The 26547-nt window shown below is 36.8% G+C and overlaps 1 protein-coding gene across 1 annotated transcript in view; it reads left to right on the top strand.

Moving 5' to 3' along the window:
* The window catches only part of WDR3 (WD repeat domain 3), a 36612-nt gene that overhangs the window by 9106 nt on the left and 959 nt on the right, over positions 1 to 26547 (top strand). Inside the window, exons 6-26 of the mRNA XM_015814038.1 lie at positions 920 to 1015; positions 2059 to 2169; positions 3278 to 3379; positions 3502 to 3599; positions 3787 to 3891; positions 5300 to 5530; positions 7083 to 7176; positions 9227 to 9328; positions 10260 to 10345; positions 11318 to 11453; positions 13036 to 13092; positions 14120 to 14220; positions 15047 to 15158; positions 15808 to 15942; positions 17085 to 17135; positions 18194 to 18259; positions 19375 to 19467; positions 21012 to 21059; positions 22251 to 22294; positions 23384 to 23512; positions 25952 to 26045. Of these exons, the coding sequence (XP_015669524.1) occupies positions 920 to 1015; positions 2059 to 2169; positions 3278 to 3379; positions 3502 to 3599; positions 3787 to 3891; positions 5300 to 5530; positions 7083 to 7176; positions 9227 to 9328; positions 10260 to 10345; positions 11318 to 11453; positions 13036 to 13092; positions 14120 to 14220; positions 15047 to 15158; positions 15808 to 15942; positions 17085 to 17135; positions 18194 to 18259; positions 19375 to 19467; positions 21012 to 21059; positions 22251 to 22294; positions 23384 to 23512; positions 25952 to 26045 (2091 nt within the window). The remainder of the gene's footprint in view (positions 1 to 919; positions 1016 to 2058; positions 2170 to 3277; positions 3380 to 3501; positions 3600 to 3786; positions 3892 to 5299; positions 5531 to 7082; positions 7177 to 9226; positions 9329 to 10259; positions 10346 to 11317; positions 11454 to 13035; positions 13093 to 14119; positions 14221 to 15046; positions 15159 to 15807; positions 15943 to 17084; positions 17136 to 18193; positions 18260 to 19374; positions 19468 to 21011; positions 21060 to 22250; positions 22295 to 23383; positions 23513 to 25951; positions 26046 to 26547) is intronic.

The following is a 26547-nucleotide window of genomic DNA, read 5'->3' as shown; positions in this document are numbered from 1 at the left end:
TCCTCCCTGCTCTGTGAATGTTTACATGTTATGTTCAATTAAACCATGGCAACATGTAATGTTTGTGCATTATTATTTTCAGCAGACTGTGTTTTTCTATTGTTGTGACTTAGATGACGTTCAGAGCACATTTTATGACCAATTCATGCAAAACTCTGCGTTATCCCAAGGGGTTCACATACTTTTTCTTGCAACTGTAGATTGGTCATGTGACCAGTCTGATTTTATGATCTTTTTGTTGTTGAACAAACACCATAGTCGTTAGGTGATCCAATTGTTCTCTATGGTGCAGTTTTGCCACAAACCAAAAGTGCCAATTTTCAGCAAAAATGCAGTCACGTGATTGTGGGATGCTGCAAATGGTCATAAATTGTGGCCTTGTTGCTGAGCACCCAAAGTTCAGTTACATAACTGTGGAAGAACCCCAACCATCAAAACTTTGAATCCAGGTTATCAGTAGCCCAGTGGTAGATTCATTGTAACTTTGAATGGTTGCTAAGCAACCAGTCATAACTCGAGGACTACTTGTATAGGTAGCCCTCACTTACAGAATGCTCATTTAGTGATAATATCACAGGGATTTTCTTTTTCCACTTTATGTGCATTTTTTTTTATAAGGGACTATTTTTACAGACTAGGGTGAATTTGTAGAATGTTATTCTGAATTGCCTATTATGTGGGTAAGAAGAGTATCCTATATGCAAATAACTTTCATTGATTAAAGTAAAGTAGCATATCATGGTAAGCCCAAATCTTATCTTAAGGGACCATTATTATCTTTTTGTCTTCGGGTTGTTTGGCAGGAAAAAGAGAAAATTAATCTTACAGAAATGATGGAAGTAGATTTAGTTTTCAGTCTTCTCTGAAGAACGAACTACAGTATTAAAATAAGAAATGCCTTTGGTGTGCTCTTCCTTAGGTTTGGGGGTTAGTTTTGGTTTCTGAAGAAAGACTTCTTATTACTGGGTCTGCTGACAGTGAACTGAGAGCTTGGAACATCATGTATTCCCAGGAGGTAAGTTCTTGATGTTTCTACTGCTTGACCTTATTTGTATGATTTTTCACATTAAAGCTATTGTACATTATTTTTGGTGTCTTCAGTACTGAATGTGTAAAATCAAAATATAAAAAATGCAAATGGGGTCAAATAATATTCCTTTGCACTGGTATTGTGCTTAGGGAAATTTATGTTATACCTCTGATAATTTTGAACACAGAGAAGTCTAATGTAGGCCCAGTGAGGAAAAGAGTCATTCACTTATCCTTGGTAAGGTACTGCTTTTGTAGTGTTACCTGTTGGGTCATCCTTTCAGAGAAATTTCCTTATCTAAACACAGAAACAGAATGACCACAAGTGGCCAAAAAAGCAGTGGCAGTGGGAGCGATTTCCAACTTTCTGTCTGCTTCCCCCTTGACTTTGTTTGTGGGAAACTGGCACGGAACATCAGAAATCACAATTACATTATCGAAGCAGCACTATAGCTGTGTGAAAATCCTTGAAATATAAATTACACAGGAGTAATGGGTGCCAGATTTTGTATGCATTCTTTTAAGTTTGCAGATTTGGGGCACCTGGATACAAAAGTTTTTGCACTACAGCATACCATTTGGGCTAATTGAAGGCTACAAACAATGTTTTAGTAGTATATCGATGGAAATGAACTTGCTTCTTTTACTGCGTGTATTGCAAGGAATCAACTGAGTTGTGAAGCCATTTATTTTCCCAGGAGATACTTCAGCTGTTTGTTTCATCTCACATGGTTCCCTTAATTTGAAATAAATCATCTTGTAGAAGCTGTATATTCGTAGAGACAAATTTTCATTGGCTGTCACCTATTTTGTAACTTTTGTGGTCCCTGGCTCTAATATACAGCTTTGATGGATATGTTATTTTACTTACAAAGCAGTTGCTTTTACTTTGGCTTTATGTCTAAACCAGCTATATACTTGAGATGCTTAATAAATAAAGAAATGATTTGTCTGCAGGAAAGAAAAAACTTTCAAAGTGAGCCTCTCCTTTTAGCCAAGGTCTCTTATTGTTTTTGGTACACTTCATAGGACCAAGACTCCAGTGAGCCTGAAAACAAGAGAAACAAAGGACACATTCAGAGCTTGGAAGAATCTTCTGAAGATGATAAAGCAGATGCCCAAGATGAGGGCCAAAATGAGGTAGCTTTTTAATGTATACTCACTGGTAGTACATAATTTACCATATTGAAAATGCATAAAATGCTTCCATCTGAAGCAAATAGACAGGATAGGTGCTTCCAATTTAAGCAGATTTTCCATGTTAGTGCTTTGCTAGTTTCAAATACAGTAAATGAATAATATTTTGAAGGGCACAAAGTCATATCTTTTACAATCTTATTGGATGTACATTCTCTCTCTCTCTCTCTCTCTCTCTCTCTCTCTCTCTCTCTCTCTCTCTCTCTCTGTGTGTGTGTGTGTCTGTCTCTGTGTGTGTGTGTTTGTGTGTACATTCAGTGTCTTAACATCTCTTGCCCACACCTTGGTCTTTGGATCTCTGCCTGTATTCTCCATTAGATCTTTCCAGCATTGTGATTTGTGTAGGATCCTTCACTGAATGAAAGGGAATAGAGGAGAATGAATAGGAATGAAAGAGAATAAGATACCGCAAGCTGATCCATTATTGGATAGGAAAGAGTGCCCTGTGGCATGGAAAGAAACTCAGTGCCTGCACAGTCACCTTTGACCATTGCAAACAAATACAACCAAGCAATTTCTGCCTGAGATCAATCCCCCTTCCCTGCCATTATAACGTTTAAAAAGAGAAAAAGCTTTGGAGGGAACAGATACCCTCTCCTTTTTGTGATGAAAAAAAAGGTGGGGAAAAATGCCAGTTCAGCTTTTCAGACAGTTTAGCTCTGGTAGTTAGCCAGATTCTTTTTTCCCTGTCTTCTTTGTATTATGCCATTTTGGCTGAGCTAACCCATTTTTCTATGCTATCCCCCCTCTGTTAATTTTCTTTGATGATAACCCAGGGTTTTCTTTTCTTTTGACCCATTCACTGCTTTGTTTTCCTTCATGTTTGTCGATGGGTTTTTTCCAAGAAGGGCACTGAGAGCTGTAAAGTGATTGGACGCCTTTGTTGGTCTAAAGCCACAGACGAATTGTCACAGCAATATTGTCCTTTTCAGTTGCTTGGATAGTAATAAGTAATTGCTATTCATTCCTCTGTGTTGCATGCATTTTACTGACTTCCTTGAAATTTTCAGACCATAATTGTTTAGTCCTCTTTTAATTGATTTTTTTTTAGGACCCAGTAAGGTGTGAGAAAGCTGGTTCCATCATGAGGGAAGGAAGGAATCGTGTTGTTGGTCTTGCTACTGATCGAACAGGGAGAATCCTTGCTTGCCATGTGAGTTGGGTAGCTTTTGGACCATATGGGAGTGTACTGCCAGACCTCTGGCCCTATAGCTGTGGAAAGAGATTTCTGGGTCAGCGAGTTTCTAATTTATTTTGTTTTTTTCTTTGTTCAAGGGAACAGACTCTGTCCTGGAAATATTCTATATCCTCAGCAAGGAAGAAGTTCAGAAGAAATTAGAGAAGAAAATGAGGAAAGCAAGGAAAAAAGCCAAGTGAATGCAATACACTAGCTATGCATGTCATTTTTTAAATATTTTTCTGATACATAGAAAAACTACATTACATATTATTTTAGAAAAGTTATCCATAAAATGATCAAAGTAACACTTTAAGATTCAAGGTACAACCTATTTATGTTAATATTTCTGATTCATACAGAGGTTGTGTTTTTTGTTCTAGGCAAAAGTCAAATGTGGAAGAGGAAGAACTTGATATCAATGTAGAGTGCGGTCTACAGGAAAAGATTCAACGTCTCGTTAACATCAAAGCTTCTGCTAAAATCAAGTGGGTTTCAAGTACTAAGGATGATAAATATATTGTTTGTTTAAAGAGCAATCAAGTATTAAAAAAGCAGTAATGTACAATAACTCAACTTTTTAAAGTGTACTAAAACTATACAAAAAGTTACTGATTGCTTCTAATATTGTCCCTTTTCATGATAGCACAACAAATTGATTCATGGGCCACTGTATATTACCAGGGGGTTGGATAGTCTCTGCTTCTCTTGTAATATAAGCCCAAACCTAGGACCAAGTTAAAAAAAATGTAATTAAATATTTTTTACAGTAAAGAGAGAACAGGAGAAGGAAAGCTTTTGTGTAATACAAAATGAACATAGTCAACTACACTCCTATTCTTTCTCCTCTGCCAAACTATTTCTGGTGAAGTGGGATTTGAGGTAGCTTAACAGACATTCTCAAAAATAACAATGCACAAAGGATTGGGCCGTGTAATTAAATACTAATTTGGCTGCTAAATGCTGGAGATATATGATAAAAGTCAAAAGCAGAGATGTTGGTTAATCATAGGGAAAACAGACTGGGAGAAAGCTATAGCGGACTGTAGGTAAAGACTGAACTTTGTTGGAAACGAAGGCTGCAACATTCTGTTGTTCTTTTTGTGACAGGATGGATGTCATTTTTTCTGTGATTATTTTCAGTAATGACTTCTTTGAAGTCTTGTATACTTTTGCTCATGTAACTAGTGATACATTTATTTATTAAACAGACTTATATTTCTATATTTCTACGAAATATTCCTTTATATTTCAACTCACAGTGACTCTGGATGGCATATAACATTAAAAACCCACAGTTTAACATAAATACACCTCAGCCATCTTTTCTTCTAGTGGCCAATTTTTCTAAAGATCAAGAGTTTTTTTCAATGGTTCTTACACTTCCAAAATATTTAACTTGAGCTTCATTATAGTGTTTTCACTAAGCAGTCATTGTTATTATTCATCATTAGTACTTCCACTACTGTTGAATAATTTGTTCTTCTTTGGCTCAAGGTTTTCTCAAATATTGTCTCCAATATTTGAAGGTTCTTTTGTTCAGTCATAAAGTATTTCAATAGGTAAATTAGGCAGCCTTATACATCTATGTTTTTAAAAGCTGTTCTCAATTTTGGGGGATCTACACATTTGTGTAAGCCTTAGTATAATTTATAAAGCAGAAATAAATATCTGGTGTTTCCTTATCATTACCATTATCCATTGGAGATTAACAATATGGCTATTGGTTTTGGCATGTATGTCTGTTAATTCTCATTTCATGTATTATTGAAACTTGGATTGCAAATGAAGTTTATATTTATCTTTGTTGACTTCTTTTACATATTATTGCTCTTAATTCATTTAACATGACAATTACTCCTTTTTTAAACAATAAATAATATTTTATTGAAACAGATCTTTTGACTTGATGCTCAATCCAAAAGGAGAATTGAAAGCCACCTTAATGCTCCAGAACAACATAATTGAATGCTACAGCCTGAAGCCGTCAGAGCAATCTCCCCAAGTTATGCAGACATCAAAGATAAACATTGGAGGTCACCGTACTGATGTTAGAACAGTGTCATTTAGCTCTGATAACATTGCCATTCTCTCTGCTGCTGCAGAATCAGTTAAGATATGGAACAGGTATGAATCCTTTATGAATGGTGAAGGAAAACGTGAGTTGCAATGCCTGTTTACAAGGACTGTTAAACAGCTCCAAGTGTGATTCTGGACTCTTAATATGGAATCTAGGAAAATGCATAATATTTCTTTCATTGATCTCTTGGCATCATTCTTATTTATAAAGCAGCTGCAAGTGGAGCCAAGGACAGTTGTGTAGACTGCTAAGCTAATTTCACATTAGCTTTTTAAGGATTACTATTTTGAATTTTATTTTGAACTCTTTCATTTGCCATAAGTTGCAGGCTTGGGGAAAAGGCAGATAAGCACTCCTTCAGAGAATGATGCAAAGGAAGAATGATGGGGAGAGAAAGTCATAAATCCCTAATGATGGAATTCCAAATTTGTTTATATGTTACCTCTCTCCTGTACACTAGAGTGAGTTAATCAGTGAGGGTGAATTATGGTAACTCGTTGTAGACAGCAGATTATATGCCAAATAGTGTACTTTTAAAATAGAATCAGATTTACAGAGAATTCATCAATGGCGTTAGAAATCTTTGTGTTGTTGGATCTTTCCTACGGTGAGTTGTCTTAACATTTGATGCAAAATTTCTGGGTCATTGCAGTGCTTTGTACAATGTGTAGTCAAATTGGGTAGTACGCTCAAGATATGATTGCCAGACTGGACAACTTTAAACTGAGATTATTCAGATTCTGGGATATGATTTTTAGTGGCTGTTCATCCTAATTTGCGTGTTCCTTCTAAATCTGAGATTTGATGACTCAAATTCAATTCCTGGAGGGCCCTTGAAAATTATTAAGATACTTTGTGAGGCATCTGGTTGTTCACTGTGGAAGATTGAAACTACTGTATTCATCACCATCTCAGAGACACTTCACTGGAATACTTCCTGAATGATCAAAAATTGTCTCAAAGCACTCATGTAATTCTGAATTTTGGAGGTAATTCTAAAGCTGAGGAAAGCAGAAGTAGGTCAATATCTGATGACAGTTTTGGAAAGAACAGAAGATTTTCAGTAGCTGCTAATCCTAAGGTAGTTGTTTCTCCGCAAACATCAATGTTGTGATTCTGGTAAAATGAAGTCAGCCTCAGATATCTGGTGTGATTTTTGTTTGAAAGGACTATGAGCTCAGTTCAGTTTTATACCCAAAACAAATTTCTAGGCTCTAGAAATTCTATGGAAGTCCCAGTTCTTTAATTGTGAAGATAATACTCTTGGCACATGGATGATCTTGAAGCTGTACTAAAATTCTAAAATAATTATAATACATCCCAAATTGATTCATTACTATTGTAGTGTGTACATCATGTATGCCTATAATTACTGTTGTGTGTTGTGCCATATATGGAAGTATATCATAGCTATGTTTGTTTTGGCTAGTTTTTATAAAACAGTATATTTGAAGAGAAATCTGGGATTAAATATCTTGCAGTGATAGATTTTCCCGCCATTTGTACAATTGTAAGAAATTTTCTTTTCCAAAAGTACCTCCAGTAAATTTATTTCCTGTGTGTAAAATGGATAACTTTGTGTGTTGTTTCTTTTCCCAGGTCTACCTTGCAGTGTATCCGGACCATGGAGTGTGATTATGCACTTTGCTCCCTTTTTGTCCCAGGAGACCGGCAGGTCATTATAGGGACAAAGGTGATTGTTCATCCTTTCTGAAGCATTAGGAGATCTTGCTAATAATGTCATATGTTTAATACAAAAAATCATATTTAGCCAATACAGAGCCATTACACTTCTTTGCAGAAGTTTTGCTACTGCTACGGAAGTCCCATCTTTTTCCTTCAAGTTTCCTTTATGTATGGTTTACAATTGTCCCGATCAGGCATTGCTTTAACTCATCTCAGTTGTTCTTGATAGGGACAGACAAAGTTTGTCTTGTTCTCCATCCTATTAATTAATTATTCTTTTCAAACTAATTCATAGTCCTCTCCAGTTCTTCTCCTTTTTTTAAAAAAAAAAACACAACCTTGTAGTTTCCTTTGAAACTTATCTCTCTCCATTCTTTCTTGTTTACTCTGGCTTTGATTATAGTGGCAGAAGTTGCCTCAAACATTCTAAGTAATCCACCCATGTTTGAATAATTAGGAACAAGAAATACTTCATTCTTCCCCTTAGGTGTCCCATCAATGGTATCACTTGTCCATCTGCCTCTGGTTCAGCAGTACAAAGGAGCTTACATTCCTAGCTCTATGCAAACCGCTGGTTCTCCAAATGTCCCTGCTGATGATATACCAGGGACCCCAGCACTTGACCAACTTGGCTATCCCAGCTGTTCTAATGATAGAACTCACTCATGTGGCCCTGATTCTCCACAAGTCTGAAACTATCAGTGTAGGAGTCTAAAGCAGAGTGCCTTTAGGTCCCCTTCCAGGAGGGAAGTATTTTGGAAAACTCACTCTGGGACAGCAAAAAGTTCCTGTCACATCTCCTTTGATTTCCTCCTTGTGGTAATGGGACTCACCTTTTCCAAAACTTATACTTAATGCTTTCTGCCAATGGAACAGAGATCCTATGCACTCTGTAGTCATTTTTCTTCAGCATCTCTCCTTGAAAAGGGCTTTTTACCTAGTGCCTGAAATGAGCCATCTTTAGGCAATCAGCAGCCATAGAAAATTTTAAATTCTAAATAGTTCCAAAAGAGAGGCAAGTATATTTAATAAAACTCTTTCTCTTCTGATTCTGTTATCAGAGAGGAAGAAGTGTAACAAATAACACAATCATTCTTTCCTCCCAGCTCAAAAAGCAAATGACATTAATAAGTGCTGCCTCTGCAAAGAAGCTGCAGAAACAATGGAGCACCTAGTTAGTTACTGCAAGAAGATTGCATAGACTGACTACAAAGAACGGTGTGACAAAGTAGCAACAATGGTGTATTGGAATATCTGCAAGGAATGCCATTTGCCTGCAAGCTACTACAAAATAGACAAATAATAGAAAATGTAGGCGCTAATGTGGTCTGGGATTTTAGAATTCTAACAGACAAGCAGTTGCTACATAAGACACCAGATATAAAAATTGTCGATAAGAAAGACAAAAAAGTCTGAATAGTGGGTGTTGATCTGGAGACAGCGGTATAGAAAGAAAAGAATTGGAGAAAACCACTAAATACAAAGACCTGCAAATAGAAATAGAACAACTATGACAAAAGAAAGCAAAGATAGCGATAGATACCTTGAAACATTATTTAAACACCATCATTGACAAAATTGACATTGACAAAATCACCAGTCAATTGCAAATGGCAGCTTTACTTGGAACAGTTTACATCCTATGACAATGCTTTTAACATCATCAAACAATAACATCTGCCTATTCCACATCCTTGGAAAAGATGTGATAGGTGATTAAAAATGCCAAATCCAGTCTAAACATCTGGCTAACTGTAATGAACCGTAATAATGATTTTTTTTAAAAAAAGGCTTTTGTCAGAAAACTTTCCCAAGTTCTTCACATCTCTAATTTTGAAGTAAATGTGTTTGAGCAAAAAATATGGAGAAATCTTCCTTGCTTTACTCTCTTCCATCACCAGCTGGGCTTATAGTAACACAGTTTTGATTCCTTGCAATATTTTTTGTTTGTCTATTCCTTTCGTTGGGACTTTCTTCTGATATAATCTTTGAAAAATTGCTGGTATTGATAGCTGGTATAAACTTGTGTACAAATGATAATTCATAATTTTTATTAGATTGGAAAGCTGCAGCTCTTTGATCTGGCTTCTGGATGTTTATTGGAAAATGTTGATGCTCATGAGGGGGCTCTGTGGTCCATATCTCTTTCTTTAGATCAAGTAGGTCAAATTTAAATTTGTTCCTTATTATTTGAATGTCGTGTGTTCAAGGTGACATAATAGCTTGTAATAAGTAGAGTTTTGGGGAGATGGAAATGATGGGCATAGTAGTTGGCTTCTCTTATCTACTGTAAAGATTGTTATTATCTTCCAGCATTTCATGGAGAGCTACATTTCTCTATGCCAGTTGGTAGCTCCTGGAATGCTTCTGATACTTCCTGATTCTTGTTCGCTTTCTGAAATGCTTTGCAGATCTTGTGCATAATGACAGTAATTACTTAAAAATAAGTTATGATGACTTTTCAGGTATAATGTCAGATTGAGTAGTTTTTTGCATTAACAATGTGAAATAGTAATAGTAATAACAGTTGATAAGGCAAAAGGGATGTTAATCATCTGTAGGTAGAGAGTCCAAGTTAGAATTTGGATTGGTGAGGATTTTAGCTTTTGTTGCAAACCTATATTGTTATGGAAATAAGCTACCGATTGATTTCCCAGTCCAGGAAAACAAACTGGCTGGGATCCAAAAATCTTTTAATGCTGCTTCTCTTCTAAATAATCTTCAGCGCGATTAGTCAAGGGGGAGTAGTAAATCATCATAAATGGTTTAGGACAGACATGTCAAACTCGCAACGTCACATGATGTTGCGCGACATATCAGAACTTTTCGGGGTGGGCGCGGTTTCGTTGTGACACGTCCGGCCCATGGGCCGGCAGTTGACCCTGGTTTAGGAGAAGAAGAACTAAAAACAGAAGTAAATTGATAATGGTCTGCAAATGGTAGTGTTTTCAGATCAACTCACTAGCTTTTCTGGATATAAAATGCTCTTGAAGAGTGAATAAAGCAATATTGAAGTTTCTGCTGTGTCATCTTTTATATATAGCAAAAGTGACCATGCTTAGTTTTAAGTTAAATTATTTTCTCCTTCAGCGTGGTTTTATAACTGGCGGTGCAGATAAATCGGTCAAGTTCTGGGAATTTCAGCTGGTGAAAGACAGGAACAGTATCCAAAAGAGGTGAGGGTGTTTTTTTTGGAAATTAATAATATTTGAGCTCTAAATTTTATTCTTATAGTATTGTTGATGCATAGAGCTTACTAGTACGATGTAGTGTGCTTGTCCTTTTTAAAAACATTGGATAGAAATAATATTGTATATCTTCTGGGCTATAAACCATTTCTAAGACATACTATTTATTGTCTTGTACAAATAAATACTGAAAATGTCTTTTATATTAATCTTTCTTCTTATACTTCTTGCACCAAATTAATATCTTTATTGGTAAGATGGATATATTTGAAGACTTTAAAAAACATGACATTTTTATTTAAGCAGAGTTTTAAAAAATATTTAAAATGATAAAAAGTGTTCTTTGCTTAAACATTTAGTTCCTATCAAGTTATCTGGTTACAATCTGTTAGAACTATGTTTGTTCTCCAAACTAATTTCTTTACTAAATGCACTGAGTTAAAGAAGCTCTTCAAGATAAATGGAGAATGAATTTAATCATTTGGGGGGGGGGTATATAAACTGCTTATCAAAAACAGGCCTTTCATTGTCTATAGCACTATTCTGTCCTATTCTTTAATTCTTAGACCTTGTTGTAGAGCCATTTTATCTAGCTCTTCTTATTGTAAAAGTGAGCTATGGCACAGAAAAGTGGGAAGTAGACAGAAGCAATTTTAAATTAAATTGTCTGTTGTGCAGATTCTTTTTTTTTTTTATTCTGGGAAGTATTTTTGTAAGCTGTCGTGGGCGCCAATTGTAAAACAAGTCCTTTAGGAAAGGGTGGGATTAAGTCCACTTTTGCAGCTGACCTGGTGGGGGGGGCGGCTGGATGAAATCAATGCAGGATGCTTAGCTGATGTCTCTGGTGCCCATTAAGGCCTGCTCCTTCATGCAGGCAAAGAGGAGAACCAGTTTCTCCCCCTTGATTTCTGAATCTGACTCTGCAGTAAGAATCCATATGTTGTGCTCATCCCATCCTAGGCTCTCTGTGAAGCAGACACGCATTTTGCAGCTGGATGAAGATGTTCTCTGTGTTCGGTACAGCCCCAATCAGAAATTTCTGGCCGCTGCCTTATTGGACTGTACTGTAAAAATATTCTATACTGATACGCTCAAGGTAACCAATATTAGTTCGGATATAAAATTAAGGAAAGTGATGGAGATTCTTTTTAGGCATTAAAAAAAATGTACATTCCTAGTTTGATATGAAGGAGCCAGCCATATAGTGAGTTAATTCTCTCCTGTGACCAAGGAAAAGAAAGAACTGAAGGCCAGATCTTGATCCTATTTCGCTCTGATTGCTTGCTTGTTCTTTCAATCATTTTGCCAGAAATAATTCTCTTTACGATAATTGTGTGGGTTATTGTTTTTCTTCAGTGTTCTATTTCCTTCTGATTTTAATTACTTCTTTACTTATTTTCCTTAAACTAAAAAAATCAAATTTTCATGTCTATTACTTTGTGGAGTATTTGAAGTGTATGGTTCAGGAAGTCAAAAACATCCTTGAAAATGGGGGGGGGGGGCAAAGGTGGGACAAGTAACAAAGACCGTGCAGTGTTTATGGATACAGCTAAGCAGGTGTGGTGTGGGCTTTCATAGCCAGTATCTGTTGGGTGGTATTGGGCTTCAAGGTTTAGTGACCCACGTTTGGAGAACAGGTTTCTTGAGGACAACTGTGCCTGGCGTCTTCAGAGGCAGAGTGGTCTGCTACCAAGATCACAGCAATTGAGCAGGGATTGGCTGAACCTCCTGTCTTTGTAGCCAGGTGTGCTGACTATAAGCAGTGTTGCTGCAGTTGAAAAATAATGTAATTTTCTCAAATGGCATAATTAGTACTCTCTATAATCGTGCCTTAATAGAGATAGATGATACTTCTGACAATGCTCTAAGTAACAGAGACTAAGGCAGGGGTAGGCAACCTTGGCTCTTCTATGACTCGTGGACTTCAACTCCCAGAATTCCTGAGCCAGCCACGCTGAGGGGAAAGGGAGAGGTTTCCAAGCTAAGCCATGCTGGCTCAGGAATTCTGGGAGTTGAAGTCCACGAGTCATAAAAGAGCCAAGGTTGCCTACCCCTGGACTAAGGCAACTGAGCTGAAAGAAAGGACAAAATCCTTGAGAGCACAGATTTGGTTGTTTTCTGATACTGTTAAAAATGCTACTGCAGTGATATTAGCTAGTGTTATTCCTCTTTTGTGGGAGGAATTTAGATAATTTTTCTCAGCCTCTTATGTAGAAGTTTTAAAAATAATCTTTGGCCAACAATCTGATTAAATGTTTTAAGGAGACTTACTGAAAATAGCAGATAACTGCTTTGATTCCTCATTAGTGTAAGGGGAAAAAAAAAAACCCTGAAGTTCCTCTTTTGAAACATCAAGTCCTTCTCCACTTTCCCCAATACAGCGTGTAATCCCTAACTTTACTGTGAGCCCTACAACTGGAGAGCCTAGCATGAAACATGGGAAATTGGTGTTAAAGTTGCTCATGCTGAATTTGTCACAGAAGCAGGCGTGATGTACACAGCTTCCTCTTTTCCTCAGTTCGCTAAATCCTGTAGTGCCACAAGGTTCTCTCTGGGTTGGATAGTTGATTAACACCAAACAAAAGCAGGACTTCATATCAGTGAAAGCTGGAAAGATTTAGGTGTTTACTAACACTCTACTTTTTAAAATGTGTAACTGATGTCTTCTTGGTTTCCAGTTTTTCCTTTCTCTCTATGGCCATAAATTGCCAGTGCTGTGCATGGATATCTCTTATGTAAGTATACCACCATGCTTTGGAGATTTTGGGGTGGCTTTATGCTCGAGGTTGCATGTGTGTGTGAGTGTCTCTGTGGGTATTTACTTATCATGTTGAGTTTATTTATGTAGCATATTTATTGATGTTGAGGACTGATGTAATAATGTAAAGCCAAAAGTTTGAATGAACTTGACTGATTCTTAGTCTGTATTGAAATAGTATTGCCTATCAACACTAGGCAGGTAGTAGTAGTAATAGTACCTATCAATGTCTGTACAGGTAGTCCTTGACTTAGAACCAGGGCTTTTTTTCAGCCGGAACGCGGCGGAACCGCGTTCCGGCACCTTTTTCCGGGCCGGCCGCACCGGAAATAGCCCCTCCCAAATTTTACTTGCATTCCTGTTCTCTAAAGGGGCGGTCCTAGGGTTTGATGAGGGCGTGGCCAGGTTTGAGTTCCGCCACCTTTTCTCCGAGAAAAAAAGCCCTGCTTAGAACCATAGTTGAACCTGAAGATACAGTTGTAAATTGTAGTCGTTAAGCGGGTCACTAAATGAAGTGCCCGATTTTACAACCTTTTTTGTAGCAGTTTCTTAAGTGAGCTCCATGATCGTTAAATAAGTCTGTATTCCCCAATTGGAGTTGGGTTTTTTTTTGCCAGAAACCAGAAGTAAAAGCTGGAAACAGGCCAAAAGACACCGAAAATCCACAGGATGCTGCAAACTGCCACAAATACTGGTTGCCAAGCACCCATAATGAAATCACATGACTCTGTGTCTGTTTGTGTGCGTGTGCAGCTATTGGAACTCCAAAGACAGACCATAAATAATTCTAAGGAGGTCCATTGTAAGTTCAAATGATTGCTAAGCAATCAGTCATTAAGTGAGGACTACTTGTACCAGAAACAAGATTTGTCTTGGCTGCCTGATCACCGTTCATGTGCAGGATTTTGTTCTGCTCCAGAAAAAGATACACATACACGTAAGTCTAGACTGAACTGCAGGAACACCTTAACTGAAAAGGTTATTTCCTCTCTCTTCTGCTGAAGGACGGAGCATTAATTGCAACAGGCTCTGCTGACCGGAATGTGAAAATCTGGGGTTTGGACTTTGGGGATTGTCATAGGTCCCTTTTTGCTCACGATGACAGGTAGGTCAATGGGAATTGCGAGATTAGAGATCTCTCCGTAAAAGGTGAAAAGTTTTACATTCCTGAAAGAAATCCATTATATTGTAGTCTCTGTAGAACTACCTGTGGTGCACGTATTGCACTTTTCAGGACAATGAATCTTCCTGATTAGAGCTCCTTACCTATTGTCTTCCTTTCTTTTTCTTAACTAACAGCTTTTGGCATCAAGCCACCTGAGTTGAAAAACAACCTTTTCCACACAATTTGCAATTCTGTTTGTGAAGCTGGACAGATTTACAGCTCCTTTGGAAGATTCAGATATAAACACTGTTTATTTTGTGGGCTTTATGGTAGTGGAGGGATTTCTTCAGAAATTTTAACAATAAAAATGTGCACTGGATTTTGAGCTTATAATGGCTCCTTGAAACACGTGAGAGAAATTTGTTTTGGGCAAAAAAATTTTTTTTCATGAGCTTGGTACAAAATGTAGCTTTTTCAACTTGCAGTAATTAGATTGGAGAATTCTTTTATATTTTGCCACTGTTTGCTCATTAAATTATCTTGGTATATATGGTAAATTTCAAGAACAGGATTGGGCAATTTTGCCCCAAAACACCAATTTCAATTAAAAAAACTATAGGATAAAATGTATTAATGTAGTCAACATATACTGAATTCATAAGTCTTTATCTTTTGGAAAATATACATGCATTTATAACATGCAGATCTTAAGTATATTCTTCCCTTTTTAAAATACTTTCCCTGATGTGACTATGCGAATGGGAATTCGGAAATGGTAATGATCTTCCATATCTTCTCATAGTTATTTTTTTCTTTCCTTTTTTAGTGTAATGTATCTTCAGTTTGTTCCAAAAACCCACCTCTTCTTTACGGCAGGAAAGGACCACAAGATTAAACAGTGGGATGCCGATAAATTTGAGCATATCCAGACTTTAGAGGTAAAATAAAATATCTTTAGGAATAGACTGCTCATGAAACTTGCTGCGTATATGTGCATGCTTGCGTGCGGACCATTCGGAAATTATAACTAGTCCAGAATGTGATGTGAGCAGTGATGAAATGTTTCATTATGTCCATGTGGCCTCACTATTCCATGTGGTATGCTGGCTATCACTAGGTTCCAAGTGTGAATCAAGGTATCAGTTATCACCTCACCCATAAAACATTTCATGGCATAGGGCTTGGCTACTTGAGATAATGGAGAAACATCATCTCCAAATGTTTCTGCCCATCCAGCAAAGTCCTGCACAGAGGATGCACTTTGGGTCTCATTAATTAGCAATGTCATCTAGTGGGACCCAGGAAATATGCCTTACTTGTCCCAGCGCCTGCCCCTTGCTCCCACCCTGATGATGTTCAAGAAGCTGTTGAAAATCTGGTTGTTCGGGATCCCAGGGGTTGGTAGGTTAAGCCCTCATTGGATGGATGTGTATGTCTTATGTTTAGGGTACTTATGAATAGGGTACTTTTTATAGTATTGTTCCTACTTTTAAAATTATAGTTTTTTCGTGTTGGGTAGCCTCTACATGGATAGATAAAAAATGGTTTCTTCCCTTCCCTATAACTAACCACCTGTCTAATTCATAGGGGCATCACCAGGAAGTGTGGTCCCTGGCCATCAGTCCCAATGGAGATTACCTTGTCTCCTGCTCTCATGATAAATCATTGCGCCTCTGGGAAAGAACAAGGGAACCCCTTATTCTGGAGGAGGAGAAGGAAATGGTAAGAAGTAATCAGAACTTCTCTTTTGAATCTATTTAGAGGAATTCAAGTCCCAGTTTTCTAATGTATACATTCATATGTACTTGCATTATTAGGGCTTTTTAATAGTGGTCTCCTACTTGTAAACACATCTATTAGCTCAATGCTGAGGCTTCACACTAAGCAGGCTGTACTGTCAATCTATTGGTTGAATGGAAGAAAGTTGTAAATTTTTATTTTGGCTGATCACTCAAAAATATTTAAAGGTAAAGGTTCTCTTATTCTCTGATATAGGGATTAGAATTATCTTCTTATAAATGTCAATGAAACAAAGCAAATGTGTATTTCATAAGTAAAATAAGCTTGGTTTATTCAAAAGATTTAAGGGGGCAGCATGGCACAAATTAGCTGCTTTGTTCAAACATGTATTATTTCACAAAATAGGATAGCTCAGCTTTCCAAGTTGCAGGAAATAAATTCTACTTATGTGCTTCAATTAGTAAAATGTGAAAAAGGGGTGTTCCCTACCTCCCTTTCCCCACCCCGCTGCCTCTCCCCCTCAAAACCTTCCTCAGATGATCTCCCTAGCCTTCAAGAGCTATCTTGAGGACCAGCAGTGATCTGGAGATGGGAAAGAGGCCTCAGCCATGTATAATAAAACACGTAACATTTCTTTCAGTCGTGGCATCTTATAACACTACCCAGTTAGAAGAGAATATTTATAGTTCAGGATTGCACTGTGGGGTCCTTGGTGCTCTCTGAGCTTGGTGGTTTTCTTGCAGATGTTTCATTACCAAACTAGGTAACATCATCAGACTGAAAGTTCTGAAACATCTGCAAGAAAACCACCAAACTCAGAGAGCACCAGCTATTTCATTGCTGTATTTCATTTATATTTCACCTTTGCTGAAGCATTCATGCAGGCCTCCCCTAATGTTTAGCTTTCTTGGTAGGTATTGTGAGCATAATAAAATTGGAGAGAAGAGAAGCAAATATTCTTGAACTGTTTTGAAAAAATGTGTAGAATAAAGATTTCAAAGCTGGTTGGAATGAGGTATATACGCAAAAAAATAGGCTTCCTTGGATACTCTGGATCGGAAAGAATTGTTTTCCATTTTAATATAATTAGACATCCTGACACACAAGATACTTTCCTTTCACAGCAAAGAGAAATAGAATATGAAGATAGTGTCGCGAAGGAAGATCAGCCAGTGGTAAGCAACATCTATTTGGGCAGCTGTTTTCTCTTGTTTCTTAAGCTGCCTTTCTTGGGGACCTCAAGATGGAGCTGAAGCATCCATGGAGACTGGAACATGGGATGCTTGGTTGGTTGTTGTTATCAACTAGCTGACTAGAATTTCCTGATTGTCTTTATCCTTCATATTTGAACTGAATTTTAGGTCAAACTTGCAGAAATGAATAACCCAAATGCTAATTTTTCATTTTATTTTTATATTTCTGTAATTAGTTTTGTTGGACATCATAATTATATACTTAGTATGTCTGTTTTGTAAAATAGTTTCGGATCCCAGAAAAAAAAAACTCTGCTAAAAACCTTACCCTGCATTTGATTCTAACCCATATTAGCTTAATTCTTTTTCAATCCCACAATCCTAATATGAAATCAGTACCCCCATCAGGTTGATCTGGCTTTATTATGGTCAGCAGAATTAAGCACAGTAATAGCCATAAGCTATCGAACTAACTTCCAGTTCACACTTTCCTGTTTCTTTTTTCTAATCCAAGATTCCCATTGCTGTAATATTTATCAATGTAATATTTAGTCTTTTGGTCACAATAGCGCATTATTATTTCTTAAAACAGTGAGGAATTATCTCATTTGTTCCTTGATTTTGCCTTGGAATTTTAACAGCATTGTCTCAGTTCTGTATATCGCATGCTAATAGTTAAAATTTAAAAAATGATTAAGAGAACATATGGAAATACACAAACAGAAGACAAAGCAAAGACTGTGCTTTCAGAAACAAAGCAGAAATTTCTTCACTTCAACTGGAAAGCAACAGTCACTAATATTGCCATCACTGCCAGCCTTATGCTTTTCATATCATTTAGTTTATTCTAAAAACTCAGAAAGTATTGGCCCTGGGCTATTGCAGAACTTATTTATATACAAAAGGTACAAAATTCAAATAGAGAATCATGGATGTTCAAATCAAAATGGACCTAAAATTTCAGTAGACATATTTAGATTTCAGGAGATGTATCCCTATTTTACAGATATTAATTTTAAAATGTTTTTGTTTCTTGCCAGGTTCCTGGGGAGATTCAGGGTGAGGCTGGATTAGCTGGGAAGAAGACCATTGAAACTATCAAGGCTGTAAGTTCATTTTTCCTAGAATTTTCTACTAAAAGGGAAGATTCCTTCTTAATAATAATAATAATAATAATAATAATAATAATAATAATAATAATAATAATAATAATAATAATAATAATAATAATAATAATAATAATGGCAGAATATTGATATCTCTCCTTTTAAAAAATCCTCTACATCAATTGCTGATCAGAAAGTTGCCCAAATTAAGCACAAACTTTCTAATACATTGAATTAATTGCCTGTGTGTTGTTTCAGTGGGAGGCAGATCTGTAAGTGAATAAATCATCATTGAAAAACTCAACCTCTACATTATCTCATTTTCCTAGCAGTTGAACAATGAAGGGAGAAATATTAATGTTTCCTTAGACATACCTTCAGGACTTTTGTTAGCTCGATGGCAGGATTTGAAACTACTACAGCAGGGGTGTCAAACTCAATTTCATTGAGGACCGCATCAGCATTGCGGTTGCCCTCGGGTGTGTGTGTGTGTGTGTGGCCAAGGTGGGTGTGGCCTACTGGTGGGCGTGGATGGAGTGGGTGTGGCCTACTGGTGGGCATGGCCAGCTCTACATCGTTCGCATCAAGGGTGCCTATGGGGGCCTGGGCAGGAGTGGGACAGATCTGAGGGTCTCTGGCAGAAGGGGGTGGGACCGGGGCAAGCACCAAGGCATGGTCCATTTCTTCATTCCTCACAAAGGGTGACACCTCCCCAGCATGCACCCAGGGGGTGGGGCCGATGTGGCAGGGGCTGGTTCCTCGTTGTTTTTAGATGGCCTTGTGGAGCTAAGACTGAATGCGTTTCAGCAAAATTGTACATTGGCTCCCGGCCGGCCTGGGCCAGGGCCAAGGCAGCAAGGGCCATTCCCTCACTGTTTCCAGGATGGCTTCGTGGGCCACATGAAACCACGTCGCGGGCCGCATCTGGCCCCCAGGCCTTGTGTTTGACATGTCTATACTACAGTATGGCATACGGACACTCCCTTCCCTAAAACATAAAATGCAATTGATTTTTTTCAGCATTGCAATTGTAATGACTCTAGATTGCAATTATTTGTTCTAATAGACTTTTCTATTTAATTAGTACCATGTGTTTGGGGTTTTTTCTTCTCTAGGCTGAACGAATCATGGAAGCCATTGAACTCTACAGGGAGGAGACTACGAAACTGGAAGAGCACAAGGCCGTCTGTAGAGTTGCTGGAAAAGAGGTGAGGAAGGAACGACTTGTGTTTTGTTCAGTGCAGTGCAAGCAAACCTATTTATTATCAAAGAGGATGCTTACAGGGCTGAAAAGAGACATAATCTTTGCACCATCAGTCTTATACATAATATTCAGCTGATTTTAGTATCTTTGAGATCCATGTATTAAAGTGGATAAAAGTGCATTAATCATTTACAGTGAAAGGTTCTTCCCATTTGATGTAACAGAACCATCCAAATAAAAGTTAAATCCAACTGCCTAGGAACGCAGGAAAATCCCCAAACAAAATCTGCTATTATTTAAGTTTGGTTAGATTATTTCCCTTCAGTTTTCATCCTTGGCCAAGTTGAAAGGAACTTTAGAAGAGGCCCTATTTATTTATTTAGCATATTTATATAGCTGCCCATCTCACAAACATCTGACTAGGTGGCATACAACACAAGAGTTCAAAAGTCCATTACAGTCTAAAAACAATACAAAATAAACAGATAAAACCCAAGAAAGTAGGAGGACAAACATCACATCAAGTCACCTTCCAGGCTGCCCCTGGGACCCCTCCTTCCCAAGGGTGGTGGAAAAAAAACATATTCTATGAGTACTGTTCAAATATTTGAAAGGATCTTATGTAAAATAGGGTCAATATCTATTTCTCTTTCTCCAAAGAGAATAATGGGCTTTAAGTTACAGGAAGGCAGATTCCAAATAAGTATTATGAAAAATTTCCAATTTGTTCATACTACAAACAACTACCCAAAGACATAGTTGGCCACCTTTCACTGTTTGTTGTTGAGGAGGAAGCTGGATAGCCATCTGTCAAGGAAGCTTTAATTTTGAGTGTTGGACTCAACATCTGAATGGTCTCTTCCAATTTTTATGATAGGACATAGAAGACTGTCCTATCCCTAGGGGAAGTTGGCTAAAAAGCTCACTTGAAACAAACATGGTCTCGGATATCTTCTTTGCTTCAGTCAAGAAGAAATATTCATCATCAGTGAGCTATGCAAGGCTCTTAATGCAAAGGCTTAACTTTTGAAATGGGGACTAAATATATGATAACTTGATTGCCAATAAACGTACTACAAGTCACTGTTCATGGAAACTGCCTCATTAGTATTTGTTTCTCTCTTAAGATATTGCTACTGTTTAGTATTGTTTGATACCTGTAACAGTATTGACACTAATGCTTCATGTTCTCTTCATATTTGATTCACCGCATGTTATCTCCCTGTCTCTGTAGTTCCATGATTTGCTTCAGTTGTAACAGCTCAGATTTGAGCGTGCATGCATAAAATGAGTTATTTGGAGAGCCATGATCCCGTCAAGAAAAGTTATTTGTGTTTAGTCATGTGTATATTGGCTAGGGTAGATTAAATGTATATTTTATGAAATATGAAACTGAGTAGACAGAGACATGTTTTATAACCAGAAAGAAATAGTTTTTTTTAGTTGGTAGTGAAATGATGCATTTAATTTTTCAAAACAAGATATGTTAGCTAATTACTTTTGAACTCTCATATAAGTTAGTTATTGTAACTCGGTTTATTTCTCCAGGTTCCTGCTCCTGTAAATCCAATTCTCCAGGCATCTGGCAATATTTCAGTAAGTCTGATTTAAGTCATTTGAAGGAACTTTCTTGGCATAAAAACATATCATAAAAGAAGTATATATGTCATGTAAGGGTCTTGATAGAGTTCATAGTGGATTGGAAGTCATGTTTGTGTGTTTCTTTTTTTTAACCTTTTCAAACTTAGTGTTCCTATAATTTCATATTTCAGTAACTTAAAATTTCCATGAACAGTATAATCTTAATGCAATTTATATTCTCTTTTTTTGTATAGAGGTATATTTGCAGTCTTGAGATTAAATTTTATGTGTTCATATTTCTGCCTGAAAAGCTTTTTAATAGATCTGTCTCTTAAAGACTGTTTTGTAATTATAACTCAGTAATTTATTGCAAGTAAGAATAGAAATCAGATCCAATAAATCTTACTTAATTAAAGGAATTTTCAAGATACTTTGCCTTTTCTCACATTTACATTTTGTTTTGCTATTGTAAATATGGCAGCTAATAATAAAATAGAATTGATTACTTTCATCCATCTTACATAGTTCCTGGGAGAATAGACAGTAAAGTCATATTAAAATTAATTTCCAAAAGGAGTTGTGTAATTTTTTGTTTTCCGATTTCTTTACAATCTTTTTTTCAATTGTTATACTTAACAAATTGCTGCATATTGGTAACAGTTCTGTTTACAGTAATTGTCCTTTGAGCTTACCAAAGAACTACTTAAACAGACATTGCTACCAATATGTACTAATTTAATTACTAAGCTCCAACACAATTGGTAAATATAATGCAATTTCAAGATGGTGGAGTACTATCTATAAATTATTATTAAGGGTCAGTTCTTGATGATTTGCTGAAATAAATCAAAGAATTTTGTCTCATCAAATTTGAACATTAAAGTCTTTTTCCTATTTATTTAGAACTTCTAAAAGAGCTTGTTGCTTTTAATGTATGCATTGATTTCTGATACTTATATTTTTAATGTTAGCCTTTTAAACTTTTCCTTGGACAACTGGCCCACATGGTAATACAGATATCTGAGCTCCATTTGGGGCACCTACAAATATGAAGTGAGATGGTCACTTCTATGTGATAGTTGTGTGTGTAGTAAATAAGTTGTTTGTGTAGTGAGGTACCGAGAAAAATAGTATACATGCTGAAAGTTAATAATTTGAATTACCTACTGTAGCTGATGATGAAATTATTCTTGTTTTTCCTTGCAGCCTTCTGCATATGTATTGGATGTTCTGAAAAAGGTGAAATCAAGGTATGTTCTTAGAAACCTCTTACTAATAAAATCTTGAATTTCTTAATAGCTTGTCTAATGGGAGCTGCTGAGGTAAACGCTAGAAGGGTCTCAGCAAGTTGAATCTACTTTGTATGAATTCCATGTCTAATTTCATAATCTGTAGTTTTGTCAAGCTTCCAAATATACTGCATTAAGAGAATGTGCCCTAATAAAGTATTGAGTGCTACTGAATATGTAGCCTTCAAATATGATAATATCCTTGGAATCCCATGATACAATATATGTTCTGGGTCTTAATTAGATTTAGAATATACATTCTCCTTAGTCCTAATGATCAGAGTAATATGCAGGCATATTGCTGGAAGCATATAGACAGAAACATTATTATTATTTTGCAATTCTCCTTCTCCAGTCTCTCTCAGATGCACTACAAGGAGCTAAATAATACTTCTGAGTGTTAAATGAACCATAAAATACAACTAATTTACTTCTAAAGACCCAGTTCATTCAAGTACTTCTATGCAAATTGCCATCTTTTTTTTATGGAAGTATGGCTGTGAGTATTAATGGTTCCACTGGTAGAAATTGCCCTAGAATTTGGATTGGCAACTTGTAGTCCTCCATATATTTTTGGACTGCAATTCCTCTAGTATTTTTCCATGATGGCTAAGGACCTGGAGCTCACCCGTATGCTACCTACCTCTGCTGTGAAATAAAATTAAGCCACATTTCACCCAGGATAAAGTTTCTCCAGAGCCCACTTGAGAGGCAAGTGTTTTGGAAAAAAACTTCAGGCATTTGCTTCTAAATATTATTCAGCTGGCATCAAGTAAGGAGAACAAGGAGACCAAGCTGGATCAAGACAGAATCAGAGTTAGAACCAAACCTAACGTTTGAAACCATTGATTCAACGTGATCCCTAATTCTATTTCTTGGAAAGGAGGCAATAACAGTGCCAGGACACTGTTTAAAGTATGCTTTGAGCATCTGCTTTTCTGCCCTTGATAGAGAAAAACGTTATTGCCAGATTGTTGGGATTTTTTTTTAAATGTTCTTGGTGCTTGATATGGAAACGATGATCCATATTTCTCTCTCTCCCTCTCATAGTGAATTGGAAGAATCCCTTTTGGTTTTGCCTTTCTCCTATGTGCCTGACCTTCTAAAGCTCTTCAGTCAATATTTTGAATTGGGTCTAGAGGTAGAATTGCTCTGCCGGGCTCTCCTGTTTCTGCTCAGGTAAATTGAAGGTTATTTCATTTCTTTTTTTAAAAAAATCAGGTATATTACTATTTTCTGTAAGACTGAGACTGGCTAACTTACATTAGATTAATATGGGGAAGCTAATCAAAGTTTGGCATGCTTAGAAAGCAAATTTGAAATTAATAAAAAAAAATAGCTCAATTATTTTTAAAGTATTTTATTAAGTTTTACAAGGATAAGGAAAGGGTAGGATCGATATGGGTATTAGGTTTTACAAAGATAAGGAAAGGGTAGGATCGATATGGGTATTAGGTAGGTAGGGTTCAGGAGTGGGGTTAGGATGAGGGTAGGTACAAAAATGGAGTTGCCCCCAACAATAATTCCACGCTTTAGCAAGCAGACTGTCGTCCAGATACAAATATTAAATAACAGTAATTAATATAATGATAAATAACTATAATCAATAATAATAACCATAATCATAAAAATATTAGTCAATAAATATCAGTCATCCTAATAGACTTCACAATCCTTTCTCGCTAGATCGTATTGCTAACCATTTTTCCCATGTTTTAAAATAAACTGAATCTTCTTTCTCTTTAATCTCTAAGGTTAATCTATCCATTTCTGCACATTCTAAATTTTTTGTAATTATAATCTGGTCAGATGGTAAATATTCATTTTTCCAAAATTGGGCAAATGCTATTCTTGCAGCTGTCAATACGTGTAATATTAAATATTCATTCTCTTTTCCATAATTAAGTCCTAGTATTCCCAACAAAAACAGTTCTGGTTTAAATTCTATGTGTATTTTAGTCATCTTTTCCAGCCATAAATGAATCTTAAACCAAAATTTCTTTGCGCTAGGACATACCCACCAGGTATGGTAGTAAGTACCTGATTTTTGTTTACATTTCCAACAATTATTCGATACATTTTTAAACATTTTCGCTAATCTAATGTCATATGCCATCTATAAAACATTTACAATAGCTCAATTTTTGTGCACAGTTTAGCAGTTCTGGTTTAGTCACTAGAACATAAACACACTGGAAAAAGTTGCTGGTTAGCAGTTTCATCATTTTTGTTGATTTAAAAACATACACCAATAGAATCAATCTCTAGTCTAGGCAATGAACATTTCATCTAAGTTGGATATCAGTTTTCCCAGTCCCTTTATCCGTTACTTCACATTCTTTGGTATCTTGTAATTGTCAAAGGCTGGCAAAACTGGCAATAAAGCCTGGTAATATTGAACATTTGTTCTGTAGGCCACCCTGTTCAGCATGCACATTCAATTAAAAATGGAAAATGCTTTTTACTTTGTGAATTGCTTTAATGTTGGCAAGTGTATAACTAAGACTTATGTGTTTGCTTGCTCACTTGCTTATTTCTGGGTAGTGTGCAAAAATCAAGCACAACAAAATATACTTGACAATAAGATTAAATTACTAATGGCTATATAATACATAACAATGTTTTTTTTTTAAAATGCAACTCCAGGTTATTAAGGCTGGATGAAAAATGTGTGTTTCTAAGCCCTTCTTAAAAGTCTGTGGATTGGCATCTCTTTATCCTATTGAGAGTGAGGTCTATATATGAGGCCCCACCAGGGAGAGAGATTGGCCCCAAGTATTAAGCAGGTGAACCAGGCCTCCTTATTTTATGTCAATAGCTAGTGACAAATCTTGTTTGAGGTTGGCTTTCTCTAGATGTTCCAGGACTTTAAAGCAACAAACAGTATCTTGTATGTATCTGGAAATCGGTCAACAGTTGGTGTATAGATTTCGGAATAGGGAGAATATGGCCTCTGCAGGATAAAATGGAAGTTGCAAGTGACACATGGGAAGCTCTGTATAGAGCTTATTACAAAATTCAGGCTTGGAGGTTACCAGAAGGTGTGTTTTGGTTTTTAGACTTAAGGCTAAAGATTTGTAAAAATGACCTGTAACAGAGCAGGAGTTCTTTGGTTTTTTTTTGTCAAAAGCCACATTTTCCCCACTATGATGTCAGAGGCTTGAAGCAAAGTGAGGATTGAGAAGAAAATGACTGAGGCTATTTTCTTTTCTCTGCCTCAGTAAGCTATCTGAGGAGTCAGAGACTTGCTATTATGCTTATAATTATCTAACTTTACCTATTATCTATCTCTGTCTATCTGAATGCTTCCCTTCTCTTTTACTCCTGTCATTTTAGTTTCATGCCCAGTTTTTGCTAGTGGCCTGAACTTGCAAAAGGATTCTTCCCCTTTGCTACTCTTCTGCAATTTCAGGGTGTGTTATTTTTTTCTTTCCATGCTATATGAAGATAGGCTGACAGCTGAAGTTTCCCCATTCTCCCTTCCTGCCCTGGGATTTCATCTTGAAACCATGAAAACCTATTTTGTTTCCAAAGTTTAGACATACTGTAGTTCCTCCTGGATTAGTCAGGAATCCAGAACCAATATCTTAGTTTTCCTGTATTTGTTCTTCCTTCTAGGATACACTTTGGGCAGATTACAAGCAATCAGCTTCTTGTTCAGGTGATGGAGAACCTGAAAAAAACCACCATTTCCAGAGTCGGTCAAGTGAAAGTAAGTGTGTAGTGGCACAATATTTTTCATGTTTAAAAAGTGCTGGTTTAGAATTCTGATCTGATCTCCCAAGCTCTGCAATTCCTTGTCCATTGTCATCGAAGGGGAAGCAAGTGAATATCTCACTGAATATCATTTGCATTATCAGTTAGGAGCATGCCCTCAGCCCCAGCTCATGTCTCATTCCTTCTTTCCCTATGCTAGGAATATGGACGGAATAGGATGACAGAAGTTCCCGTAGCTTGCTTTGCCAAGTAGTGAAAGGGCAGGATTAAAGTTTGCTGGTATTTGAAACAAAGGGGAAGATTTGCTTGATAAGCTAATACTTAGAGCAAGCTGCTATGATTTCTCCCCCCCCCCCCCCCGTTTTGAACCCCATCTGAAACAATAGGATAATATTGCCATTATCTTACAGTCTTAAAGTGGGTGTCAGGATTATTAGACAATTGAGCACTGAAATAGTAGCAAGTGGGTATGGAAACTAAGTAGATGATGCTTTAAT

The sequence above is a fragment of the Protobothrops mucrosquamatus genome, unplaced genomic scaffold (assembly GCF_001527695.2).
Source record: "Protobothrops mucrosquamatus isolate PMUCROS unplaced genomic scaffold, P.Mucros_1.0 scaffold212, whole genome shotgun sequence".
NCBI lineage: Eukaryota > Metazoa > Chordata > Lepidosauria > Squamata > Viperidae > Protobothrops > Protobothrops mucrosquamatus.
Note: the sequence above shows the minus strand (reverse complement) of the source record. Positions and strands in the feature narration are given on the sequence as shown.